Consider the following 14037-nt stretch of genomic DNA (forward strand, 5'->3'; position numbering starts at 1 on the left):
TAAAGTGTTAAGATAACAAAACCCTCATTCATAAATCAGTTCTCTAGTAGGTTTTTAGCCAGACGAAAGAATGGATAATCTTTAGCTGGGTATTTCACAGCAGAGTGATTAATGACAGAATGGAAATGCAAACATTTATGATTTGCTGCTAGACATGGCATTTGCTGATTATGAGAGAGCACTTAATGCATTAGGAGAAATTGATAGACAACATTTGCAAGCCAAGGCACATGAGAGTGTGTAGTAAACTAAGATATATTGGCTAGAGAAAACCAGCATCCTTTACCTAGAGAAAAAGGGAGATAAGCTATCAGAATAAAAGCAAATGTATTGTAAGGAAATCCTAATGACTGTGTATAATCATACCTCAAATGAGAATGAATTTGTAGACTAATCATGTTAACGGGAAAAATGTCATGAATTTTATTTTTAGTAGTCAAACCAAAACAATGAAAACTGATAAGCAAGGTGATTATTATTAATAGTTCTACACTGTCTTCTTTATTTACTGAGCACTGGTTGCAGAATTCTTTTGATAATCCAGACTCCTGCTTTTTTATATTTGTCTTAATTACCAACAAATTAAAAAAATATATTTCTAATTATTATAATAAAAATAGAATTATTATGGACATTTGATATAAATTAAATATGCAAATAGACTTTGTTCATGGATTGAGATATTTTTGATCTGTGCTGTGGTATGAAACATCTGCTGTGCTTAATTGTCTCTGACATAGGAACAATGCCTTTGATTGCAACAATTGATAACAATTTCTAATTGCACTGTCTCATTAATGTGATCTGTACTGCACAGAGTTAAGCCTTTCCTCCTTTCCCTCTTAAGCAGAGAATAACAGCATTTGGGAGGAGCTCAGCAACTTCTGAAGTAGTTTGCTTGGTGTAAACACAGTTTTTTTCTACTAGAACTTGATTGCTCTCTACCTCGCCTTGCCTTAGGGCTCCAGTCCATTAATGCCAGGAACACATGCTGAAATTAGAACAGGCTTTGTTTTTAGTAAGGAGCTCAGTCAATGCAGCCTATTCTTTGGCTAATTTCCAAGGGTTCAACAATACAATCTCTCAGTGATCCCCTCCCTTAGGGGAAATCTCAGGAAAGAATTCCCCTTTCCCAGCTACTTTCAGAGCCAGAAGACTGCAGTGCTCTTGCTGGCAGCTCCTTGCCCAGAGTCCAGCAGCTGTCCCTTGTCCTGCACAGCAGAGCACCTGCCCCCAGTGCCCTGCAGCCTGTGCTGCAGCTCTGCTCAGCCCCACTCAGCTCTGCATCATCTCTGCTGTGTCACTGGCACTGGGGAGGAGCTGCTTTCAGCAGCCACTTTCAGAGCCAGTTGTGTCGTTTGTCATGGCAAATGGCATTTCCTGTTTTTGGTTTGAGCAAGGCAGTGAAAGTATCATTGCCTTATCTGCAATACCTGATCCAATTTCTGGTGCGTTCATACTTACATAAATTGCAATATTTGGGGTTATTGGTTTTCTTTTCATATGAGGCCACAACCAAAAAGAAAAATAACTATTTTAGCCAGCAAAATTTATTTATTTTTTAAAATGCATGCAGTTAGACATATGTATATTAATTGATCACACAAACCTTAACTTCTTAAGAGCATGGATCCACTTATTCCTATTTCTATAAACACAGGCATAAGATTTTACAGCTACATTGTCTTCAAGCCCACAATCCTGAACCACTTTGCCTCAGATGAAAACAGTACAGAGTCATTACACATTGAGGAAGATTTTGAAAAAAAATACAATTTCAGCATCCATACACTGTGTCGTATGCAGTCCAGTAGCAAGTCAGCTTCATTTTTGTGCATATTCACTGCTAAATGATGGTAGAATTCTAATTCTATTTATTGACAGCCTTGTATATGTACAAGTATAGCCCTAGAAAAGAACAGTTTTCCCTCCTATTTTCCCCACTCAAATAAAGGGAGAAATAGAAATCTAACATAGAGGAGTCACAGAAAAAGTTTTGAAGAGGGAGGAAAGTTGTTGGACCTTTGTTTGTTTGTTATCTATATAGAAACACATCTTTTCATAGTTACAACCTCATCCTATTGGAATGAAGTGGAAATTAGCCAAAAGCAGTAGTCTCTCTGCTGCAGTATGAAAATCCTGTTTATTATTACAGCGGTTTGCATTTGCTGTGTTACAAGCTTCTCTTTAATGGTTTTGGTGATGTATTGCAAAAGTTAAAGCTTGCAGTCTTAGAGGCTGGTTTCCGAGACCTCAACTGCCAAGAAATCAGACTTCAGCCCCTGATGTTTTCCCATATTTCCCCAAGTGTTTGGTATCCAGAAGCAGCCTTTGTTCTAGCGGGAACAAGTGAGCTCTTTGTCTTTTTTTTTTTCTTTTTTTCTTTTTTTCCCCTTTTTTCTTTTTTTAAATACCGTTCCACCCCTATATATACCAAGCTGTACCTGGGGAAAAGCATACTGCAATTAGGCACAGCCCTCTTGGTTAAACTGTACTTTCTAAGCACACTGGAATGTAATCATTTTAAGAGCTCTTGAGTCAAGGGCCCTGGACACACCCTGCATTCCACCTTTGGGTAATGTAATTTATTTCCAAAGCCATGAACATCAGCAAAGTTCAAGGCTGTGACCTTGCCTCCTGTCTGGTGCTTAGAGCAATTTGTATTCCCAGAATGGCAGGAGGGAGCTGTTCCTCTGTGGCTCCGAGTCCAGACTCTCCACGGGCTTTGCCACAGGGCTGCTGGTGTGTGGAAGTTAAATTTTTCTTGTCCTGGATGTAGTCTAGCCATGCCTTTACTGTGACTGGGGATAACTGGCTCATGGTCATTGTTGGTATTTCTGTGTTGTGTGGATAATTGATCTCTCCCCAAAGCCCTTGGAGCTGTCCTGGCAGCGTCCTGCTTTCCCGTTCAGCTGCACCAGCCAGGTCCCGGAAGCCAAACAGCCATGTTCACATGTTCTCAGCAGGGCTCATGGATCTGGGCTCACAGCCATGCTCGTGCAGCCATCCTGCTTCCAGTTCTGGAGGCAACTCATTCCAGACGAGGTTTAACTTCCTGTGTGTTACATGCTTACATACCTCCTTTGTCACCGTAATACTGCCTACCCACAACTCCAGCCATGGGAAATATTTTTTTTCTTGATTTCTCAATAATAATGATTAAGAACTCTCTGAAAAAGCCGTCCCTTGGACAACCTCGGCCCTTATTTGCCTACTGAGTGTCCTTGCAGCTGTGAGTCCTTTGGCAGCCAACTCCTCTTGGACTTCCAAATATGGTATTTGCACATTATATGCCATTTGAAAGTTTTCAAATTATGTAGAAAAGCAGATGCTCATCATGATGATTTCATTTTTACAGGCTGATGTGTTGGAGATTGTCCAGTTCCATAGAGTATCTGCTTCTAACTGTGATGGATTAAGAGATATAACATCAGGCTTTGTCAGGTCTTTTGGTCCAACTTTCCTTATTGGCAAGGGTTATATAAGTATAGGAAGTTGCATAAATTTCTGTCCCTCATGGGTGTGTTTCAATAATTGGTGTTTTGAAAGGGGAAATCATGATTTACAGATGAGGCAAAAATATGTTAGATATGCTTATATGTAAAGAGGTGTAACTAAATTTTACTAAGCCTCAGGGAAAGTGAGAAATAAGTTGAAGTGTCAAGATAGATCTTTAAAAACTGGATTATGGAAATGCAGCTGCACAACCTCCAAAGCAAATTTTGGAAGCCATCCTAGTTGCCAGAGAGACATTGCATAAGATACTGCCAGTACACCTTGGCTCAGAAGTGGAAACCTCTAGAGTTAATTGAAGTTCCTATGGCTAATCCCAAATCCCTGACTTGTGAGTGCTTTGGCTCAGATGTTCAAATATCTGTAAGAGTACAAATAATGACTTTCTGATTTTTAAGTTTTCCTCACATGATTGCATTATCTTCCTATCTTTTTTTTTTTCCCTGTCAGTACATTTACTATAAAAATGTACCATGGTTTACAGCTTTGCTGTTGTTGATTGAGTACAGTGCTGTAAATGCAGATGTTTCAGGATTCCAGACTCTAAAGGACTCTTTAAGACGATGACCAACCTTTGTGCTTTGGTCTCATGCCCTTCCCAGCTCTCAGCCTGTGGTTATCCATGCTGAGTCACAATATCAAATGCAAGTGACTTCAGGTACTTGTATACGTCCAAGTGAAGAAACTAATTATCAGGAATTCCTGTTTTTATTCTTTTATTTGTCCCAAGCCATCCTTGTCTTTACCTGAGCCTGTTAGTTTCTGGATTTGGGGGATTTTTTCATGGTATGTTTAGTAACAGTCCAGAATTTTTATTTTTTTTTTGCTGTCTTGTTAGGTTTTCCAGTCTGGATCCCATCTAAAGATAATTTGGTAGAAACTTCTGGGTGTGATGTTTAAATATTTTCAAAAATAAAAATTAACATTTTCCATGGTGAACCAAACAGTTGTGCATTGTCAGTGTACTTTCTCAATAAAAACAAGACTGGTTGATGAGCAGAAACTAGAGAGTCCCCAACTCATTGTCAGATGGGAACTGCAGACACAGAGAAGTTACTTCCCCAAGTTTTCTTGATGTATCCATAGGAGAGCAAAGTTGTGAAGTCTCATGTGCCTTCTTTCTCTTGCTTATAATTCAAGTACTATTATAAATTATTATAACTTATAATAATTATGTAATTATTGTAATTACAATAACTTATATAATCTAATTATTATAACTTATAATTCAAGTGTGCTTTTATTCTTTCTCAAGTCACACTCCATGTGTAGCTTGATGTTTTCACCTGCAGCCTGATGAAATCACGGGAGGAATCTTCATCTACATTCATATGGTTTTGACAAGAAATTTTGCACCTGAATTCCAGAAGGAGCAATTTAACTTTCCTGTGTTAGGTTGGTACCTAACAGAGTTGAGTGGGGACAGAATATGTAAAGTAAAACAAAATAATTATAGAAAGATCTGTGAACCTGAAGACAGAAGTTGAAAGGATGCTGTTGGCTGTTCCTCCATTTATAGAGTCAGCCACAAGGTTGGAGGTTTTTTCCTCCATAATATAAGGCTTTGCTTCAGGGGATGCCATTTGTTTCTGGTAGCTTTGTCACATAGCTCAGCTTCAATTAGAGAAAGGCTCCAGGGCCTTTTGCAGTTTCAGCACTTTTCCTCTCTGTTCCCAACATTTCCTTTTATTCAGGCCAGGAATTCTCTTTGGGTAGTCCTTTTGCACATCTTGCCACTGGCTGTAATTAATAACCTGCTTCTAGAAATTCCACTCATTGTCTTTTTTCTTTTTTCTTCCCCCCTTTTTTTTTTTCTTCCTTTTAGAGGCTGTTCAGGATAATTACTGTCTTTAAAGTTTTATGAATCACAGTGTTTGACATCTTTGATGTAGACTGATTTTTCAGATAACTGCACTTTTTGTTCTAATGTTCAATTTGTCACTGTTACTTACAAGCAAATAAGAGATTTAAATCCCCAAAGATGCAGATGTTCTTTAGTTTTGTTGCCATCTGTTTTCCTGCCTACTGGATTCCAAGACTAACATTTGTTCATTTTAATGAAGCTATATTTATATAGTATACAAGATACAACAGAATAGGAAATAGATACAACAGAAAGTCTTTAATATAAGTTGATTTTTAAATAATTTGATCATAGAGCAGTTTCTTTTCTGATGGCTTTTATTCTCATGTGAACTTCTCTTTAGCTAGATGGTTTGAAAAAACTTAATCTGCAATTAAATTGTTTTGCTTAATTGCACATAAATTGCAGATCAGAAAACTGTAATTTCCTTGGAAGATTCCCAAGAGAGGTGCATGACATGACCTTAAATTACTTCACAAAATTTACACTGTGCCATTTAAGCAGCAGTCTTCCTGAATGTCAGAAAGCCATACAATTACCTATGCTCATGGAAGCAGGAGATCTGATACTTGAATTCTCAATGTAATTTGGTAGAAACCTGATTTCTCACTCCAACAAATTGTTTTTTGCAACCAGCTCAATGAAAAGGGATGAAATTTTAGGATTTCTGTAAATAAGAGTCTGCCTGATTTATTAAAGTCCTATTGTATTACTTCCCCATTTATCTAAGTAATTTGTAGTTACAATTTTTTGTGATATTTTGGGATAGTATTTCCCCAACAGGTGACAGGTTGAACAACCCTCCTTCTACTTGGCAATTATCTACAATTCTAACTCAGGCGAGCACAAGTAACCAAGATTTTGCAGGCACTTCTTTCTGTTAAAAAGAAGGTATTTCAGGCAGAAGTGTTGGTATTCGTTACAGCTTGTGAGATTACAAAGCAGTAAGTGCTAATTAAAGCTTTATTTATATTCAAAATGAAATATGCAGTCCCTAAGTGCCTTCATCTGTCCAGTAACAAAGTTTATAGTAAACACAGCTAATCCGGTGTGCTTAGAAGTGATATTTTGGGAGATAAGATTTCAGATACTCAAGGCTGGTTGGCTGTTAAAGGATTAGCCATATTTTTGGAATGAAAGGTTTGTTCTGCTGCCTTCCCCTTCTCTCAGCACTTAAATTTATCTTGTCTTCTTGTCCAATCTCCCTGAAATATTTGGAGTTCTTTGTATTCAGACCACATCTCTTGTCAAAAATAATTTCAGTTAATTACTCAAACAGGCTTGAGGCAAATCTTTGCTTGGTATAAATCAGCTGAATGGGCTTCTTAGGAGCCTATGACGTTGTGTTTAATCCTAACTTCTGTCCACCTGAGCACTAACTGGACGTTGCTTTGGTGATTTTCCCTCTTCCATGCATTTCTTCTAATCCACTGAGTACCCAGCCTGTGCATCCTGCTGTGTTTATGTCCTGCCCTAGAGCCAGCTCACAGCATTTGAGCACATCAGTGATTCATTCGGGACTGCTACTACTAAATAATCTCTTTGGCAAAAGAGGCTGTCTTCTTTCTGTAGCAGCCCAGTCCCAAAAATAACTTGGGCCAGCATTTCCTTTGTGCAGCCTCTCAGAGGCCAATAATCAGGAATGATGAGGGTCCAAGGAATCTCCACCAGAGTGGGCAGATACAATGCAAAGTGAGTGAGTACACATCAATATATAGGTCTGAAGGAAGGAAGAAAACTGCATGTTCTCCAGCACCTGAAGCCTCAAGATGGGTCAAAGGCTGACCTAATATGCACCAAAAAAATAGTATGAGGAAGGAAGGGATGCCTTTACTTAAAAAAATAGACATTTGCAGAGCTTAGTAAGATAAATTCTACTTGAGACTTGAGGAGCAAAGACATACCTAGACTATTTATAGCTTCTGAACCTCCTTAGTCTGAGCTGAACTAATTCTGTATGTAGATAAAATCATCATAGCCTTTGTCAGTTCCTGCACTTTCTCAGTCAATCTCCATGAATCCTGGGCATGTTGTAGGAAAGGAAAGGCACCATATTAAACAGAGATGACATATAGAATTGAGCAGTACTATATGTCTACTGATCCAAAAAATCCCCCAAAACCACAAGCAAAAATATCTTCATAGTAAAATGTGCTTTTTATTTCACTCAGCCATGTCAGTAGGAAGAGGCATGTTGAAGGATATGGCAGCATGTTATATGTGCAACTGTCTCAATCAGTGAAAGGTCTTTTCAGTCTCTCTGCAGCATAAATTTGTCATTCTCTGGCTTCAGAAGGACTTGGTAGCTGTTGGAATGCTGACTGGTCACTGAATCCCCTTTGCTCCATTGTAAAGTGCACAGTGTTACTTTGGCAGCTTTTGGATATGTAAAGCACACCAAGTGAATGTCTGTTCTAATGCCTCTTAAATTCAAATAACGTGGTTAACATCATGTCCTGGCTTGAAAGCAAGCAAATATAAATGGTTCTTAAATCCATATATTTTATACTTTAATGCACATAGCACTTGCTAAGATTGCTTCCTTTGAGCACAGTGTTTGGTTCACACTGCTCTCTAGCAACTCGTTGGAGCTAATGATACATTTAAAATAAGCATTTGTGAAAATGCTGTGGTGGGTCACAAGTTAAGGTTGGTAAAACACAAATACATATCTTCCCATCTCTTGCAGAAGCTGAATGCTGCAGTGACAGGAGTAGGAACTAGGCAAGGATCCTTCTTCTCTTCCAGCCCCATCACTTGCTCCATGCTTTCTTCCTGTTCTCAGATTTTAGTCAGGTAGTTAGAGACATCTCTTCTCCTGTGATGCTGCTCTGCATTCACCAGAAATCAAAGTGGAAGCCCTGCAATGTGAGATTTGCTTAGCTAATCTGAATTGCCAGAGGAAGGAAAACCTTAACACTCCTTGCTTTTTAACATTCTTTGTTGCATCTTTGTAGTCGTTTGGTTTCAGCTGCAGCACAAAGTCTGTTTGCTCTGCCTTTGAACAGAACACACACATGCAGAGGGTTTTTTTGCTTCAGGCTGCTAATTTTGACACCTTTGTAATAAATCTGTTGGGTAGATGCAAAGCTTCAGGCTTGGCAGAACCTCAGGAAATCAAGAGAGGAGTCAGCAATTCTTGTAAGAGCAGGAGTTCCAAAGGCCATACATTAACAGGAATCATTTCCAACTGAGCTAACCTATTTGAAAGTAGCAGGTACATGAAAAGGAAAAGCAGTTAGAGTGCATTACCAGAGAAGTGTTACTCCTTGTGAAGTGATATCAGCACTTAAAACCATCTTTCTGAATGCCTGTAGTATGATACAGCCCTGAAGGGCCAAATACAAATGTGGTGATGACATGTAATTCCCACCCCTCGGTATTTCCTACTCTGGCTGGTTCTGTGCCTTCAGATTGCAAAGTGAATTAACAAAAAAGTGATTTCTCCTTATGAATCTGAAGGGGCTGAATATTTATTGCTAAATTCGTGGTCCTTAAACTTACAGCACAGACCCCTTAAGCTTCAGAGTTTATAACTGAGGGGAGGAGGCACCTTCCTGGAATCATTGAGAACCTACAGCTGGGAGGCTACAGCTGGTGAAGACATTTCTTTTAAGTGTTTCAATTCTTGGTTCCTGCTGGTATATCATTACCCTTACCATTTTTAGGGTAAAGAGTTCTGGGGGCCAAATAGCTTTGCAGAACCTAAATAGTTCTGCTGCTTGGAACCAGCAGGGTCCTTCATGTACTCCATGGAAGAAGTACATGAGCAAACTCCCAATTTGGCTTCTTAAAATTTAAATCTTCTAAAATCTACTATCCATACACCTCTGCTGATCCAAGTCAGTAGAAGGTCACTTACCCCTCAGAGACGTAATTCCAATTTCAAGAGATCATTTATAGATTATTTCTTTCTCCAGTGGCTAATAGAAATTTGGGCAAGCATGCTTATGTTTTGGAAACCCATAGTAAAATAAATGAAAAAAATCCCTGTTGAAGGACGACAGACTGATATTCCTGTAACAATGATTATCAGAATAATATGACTTTGGTTTTGTCTGGAATGCATTTTTCTCTGTACTGTGTACACAAAAAAAAAAACCCAGTCCTGTATTTGCATTGTAAGCTGTTGATGAATATAGTTTTCATTTTTCTTTTGCAAAATCTATCAAAAATATTCTGTTCTGTTATTTGGTTTGTAAAGAATTTTGAAGAACAACTAATTATAAAGATTAGCCTCACAGAGATCAGGAAGTCATGTGATATGAGTATTCCAGTTAAAAACCCGGGGAAGGAACTTCGCAATCAGTTTTGGGTATAATGAGAAAATTTGAGTTGCCCTCTCTCTGAAGGGCAGTATCTTCTGCAGTTACTGATAAGTAACTGCAGAAGATACTTAGACAAAGCTCTCCTACACTTCTAGGAAAAAGAAAATGAAAAAAAAAATATTTTTATGTTGTTTTCGGAGTCAACTGTGGAATCAGAGGATGCCAGTCAATACTGTGCTGTCATGTGTTAAAGCCCTTACTTTTTTAATATTCCAGAATTTCATTTTATTTTTGTTAGAATGATATGGGAGGCCAAAGAAGCCTAATAAACAAGTGGACAACTTTTCTGAAAGCCAGGCTTGTGTGTTCCATACCTGGTCCTGAAGGGACAGACACACATTTCGATGAGCTGCGTAAGTTGATTTCTCTTTAATGTTTATTTTGACGTTACTAATACCTGCTTTTGTTGGAATTTTTCCCCCTCTGGTTTATAGAAGCAATATGTCTTGTTTTGATTTGAATTTTCTTCCAAACAGGGCTAGTAATACCTCTGACTTTGATCAGAAGTTCCTCGTTATAACTAATACTTATCTGATCAGAATTACAGTCTTCTTCCCTTTCCCTCAAAAGCTGGAAAGTAAAAATCTGATTTGATATAAAACCCACACTATCTGCAAATGAACACATTTCAGAATATTGCTACAAATTCACACGGCAGAAACTAAAATTCCAACAAAAATATAACTTGGTTATATTTTTACGAATTTCCTAGTTACAGATGGTTAATGTAGAAATAGTCAGTGGATGTTTAACTAAAAAATTTAAATCCCCAAATATATTTTTCTCATTGCAGAAGATACATTCTTACTTTCTACAAGAGATGAGAGGAACCCTCTTGTTTATGGAGTCTTCACTACAACAAGGTATGTGTTGGGATTGTATTTGCCTCTGAAAACAAATGATGAAGATCTTGCTCAGAACTTTTATACTTTTGTATATTCTCAGGTCTTCTAGACTAGATCCTCATTCCTGAGAGTAGGAAGTGCTGGAATTTGGTGTCCAGTGTCAGGGTTGTAGTCATTGAGGACAATATTTTTCAGTACTGGAAATAATAAATTATGTCTAAATTTGTTTGTGTGCCTATCTTTTGAGAGTGATTATAAAAAGTAATGTAATTGTAACAATCAAAAGCAAACTAGATTATTTCAGCTTCATCCAGTGAATTTGTAAATTTCTATAATATTTATTGAGCAACCAATAGTTACAATTTTAGGCAAATGATTGTTGTGAAGCGTCATTTCTGTAAGCAACACTGACATTGCTATTTCTTAGTATCAAAATTATTCTTTAAACTGATAGTTGAATGATTTTATAGTTCAGAGTTAATGAAAGGATAACCCAGCTTTATCTTAGGAGGTTGCACTAATTAATTAATGATCTTTCAGATCAATAGTGAGGTGCTCTCTATAAAAAGTCAGAAAGAAAATTAAAAATTCTTTATTTTGTCTCCAGAATCTTTGAATTTAGTGTAAATAATGACTAGCCAAATGCTGAGGAGTATGAGTACAATGAGGAATTGCCAAGACACTCCTTAATTCAGAAGCAGTAACCACAGTAGCTGTCTAGAATATATACCACAAAAAATACTTTAAAACTGAAGTAAATATTGCACAATAAGTGAAATGGTCTGTCAAGCAACTAAAGTACATGCTACTCAGCAACTTGGCATGGTGTTCTTTGGAAAACTGAACTGTTTTAGATTTTTTTAGACAAATACATTTTTAAAAGGGAAAATGCATGAAAATTCAATAAGTGTTTATTTTTATATCTTGTTTTTTTGGTCTTTCCAATGCAACTTTTAATTCTCAGGGACCTCACCTATATCACTAATATATGGGCTTCTAGATGTGAACACAATGTAAATGAATATCCTTCATTGGATAAAATTCTAATTAAAATAGCTAGTAAAAATAAAGCTAGTGAATGATAGCTGGAGACTGTCAGCCACTAGAAGAAAAAACACTCTATCAAGTAGTCCCAAAGGCCAAACTAGGTTTCAACCGAGCAAAGCTTAAAACTGTAACAATGATGCCTTAAGTTCTAGCTTTCATATTTTCCAGATTCTGTACTGCTTTAATGTATAACTCTGAACTTCATATAAAGTGTTAGCAACTTCTCTTCACAGTTCAGTTATACAAAAAGAATAATTTTCCAGCCTGAGAACCAGGGACAGCATTGCAGCTTCAGGCCCAAAAAGGATAAACAGCAGGGAATTGAGGAGAGCAATCTGTGAGGATGGGACTGCATAAGCTAAAGCTGTAATGGGACAATTAATCCCAGTATGTAAATGGACCAAAATTTATAAAAGTGAGAAGACTTGTGACTGGTCCATCTTGGGTAGAGCCCCAGCTAGGCTCTTGCACTGCCCAAGATGTATCCTTTGAAGGCCTTTTAATAAATACCTACTTTATTCCTTTAACACTGTCTAGCCTCTGTTCCAGGTCAGCCTCTCTAGGCATCAACAACAGTGGCATTAAATGTCTGTAGTTAGCAGACCTGTGGTCATTGATGTTCAGCAGCACATCAGCTGCCAGGTGTGGGGTTGATCCCAGCCCCATTGGGGACTCCCTGGCTGAGATACCGGGGGTGTTTGCAGCCTGCCCACGTTAAATGAGTGCCCTTACAACCCCTCAGGTTTTCCTGTAATCATGGAATCTTAGAATCACAGAATCCACTGAGCTGGAAGAGACCCATTTGGATCATGGAGTTCAACTCCTGGGCCTGCGCAAGACACCGAGGAGTCGTGGGATGTACATGGGAACATTGTCCAGAGCCTGTTCCAGTGCCCCACCACCCTCTGGGTGAATAACCTTTTCCTGATACCCAACCTAAACCTCTCCTGACTCAGTTTCATCCTTCTTCACGTTGCAGCTCGGTGTTCAAGGGCTCTGCAGTGTGTGTGTACAGCATGGCCGAGATCAGGGCCGTGTTCAATGGCCCCTACGCGCACAAGGAGAGCGCCGATCACCGCTGGGTGCAGTACGAGGGCCGCATCCCCTACCCCAGGCCTGGCACAGTGAGTCTCTCCTTAATTACACACTCTGGTTGTACTCAGAAAGCAATCATGTTTCACACCAGTCCCTCCCCAGGCTGGTAATTTGTATTTTCCGCTCAGGATGTTTCAAATTATCCTCTCAACTCTTCCCCCTCTGTTGATAGCTCAGACTTCTACCTACACTGTAAGTGTATAAATATACATTTTTCCATGTCTCTGAGATAACACTGTGTCCAGACTCTTTCCTGATTGTTTCTCATATTGTGGTCTCCCACTGTACAGCTATATTTCTGTCTGTTGGGATCACCTCTAAGGCATCAATGCTTCATAAAAAGCCAAAAGTATTTATTTATATAGTTATCACAGGTTTTTTATCTGTATTTCTGTTACCTTCATGTCTGTTAAAATCATTGTGGTAGTGTCACTAATTCTGTTGTGTCTATCTGTGCATATGCTGTGTTTTAAAGTAAAATAAGGAGCTAACTGCTGGACATGTTATGTGATAAAAAGTAAGTGACAGGAAGAAGAGAGAAATTTGGTATCTGGAAATACTTTTAACCCCAGTCTCTCAGTTGTAGCAGTTAAAAGCAAGGAAGAAAACTGAAAAACTCATTAAAGTTTTCTTTTCCCACTTCTGTCACAGTATTAAATTTCGAAAGCACAGGCCGACATTACAGATGAGGAAGAAATGGTATTTTCAAAAAATACTTCAACTTTAAAAACATCATCACAACTTTAGGCAACTCTTTGTACATAAAACAGTAAAAGAGCAACAATTTTATCTGGAATAGCTCTTCGTCCTCTTGGTCGGTATTCAGTGAACAAATATTAGGCAGCCAGCCGTGAGCTGTCAGTGTTGGATGTGGCCTAGAAGCCATGTGGCCATTTCTGTGCTATTTCTCTGACCTCAGCAGTGGAGTAAGCCACATTATCTAGTTAATTTAGTTCATATTTTCACACATTTCACTGTGTCTCTGTGTTTCCTGCTTCATCCTTCCACTGGGCTGAACTGCATGGTCGTCCCAGCGCTCGGCAGGTCCGGCCCCAGGTGCTGATTCCTTCTTTCAGCTGAGGATGAGCCTCAGAGCAGCTCTCTCTCCAAAGACCAGGACAGCTCATAATTTGGCCTGCCCATGATCTGCCCTGATAGAGCAAATCTCAACTTATTTGGACAATTTTGGCATTGCCAGCTTACGCATCTCTCTGTCATGTGAAATACACAGTGCCCGCATAAAGAAGATTAAATTTAATTTTTTTTTGTGTGTGTGCAACTTCCACGGCTGGTTAAGAAGATCCGATTAATTTAATTTTAGCTACAAAAATGGTGCCAAGGAGAA

At 38.6% G+C, this 14037-nt stretch overlaps 1 protein-coding gene across 1 annotated transcript in view; it reads left to right on the forward strand.

Annotated features, from left to right (window-relative positions):
* SEMA3D (semaphorin 3D) overlaps positions 1–14037 on the forward strand; it is a 145446-nt gene that overhangs the window by 98682 nt on the left and 32727 nt on the right. Inside the window, exons 9-11 of the mRNA XM_059471939.1 lie at positions 9944–10058; positions 10499–10568; positions 12577–12721. Coding sequence (XP_059327922.1) covers positions 9944–10058; positions 10499–10568; positions 12577–12721 — 330 coding nt within the window. The remainder of the gene's footprint in view (positions 1–9943; positions 10059–10498; positions 10569–12576; positions 12722–14037) is intronic.

Source organism: Ammospiza nelsoni, chromosome 5 (assembly GCF_027579445.1).
Source record: "Ammospiza nelsoni isolate bAmmNel1 chromosome 5, bAmmNel1.pri, whole genome shotgun sequence".
Taxonomy (NCBI): domain Eukaryota; kingdom Metazoa; phylum Chordata; class Aves; order Passeriformes; family Passerellidae; genus Ammospiza; species Ammospiza nelsoni.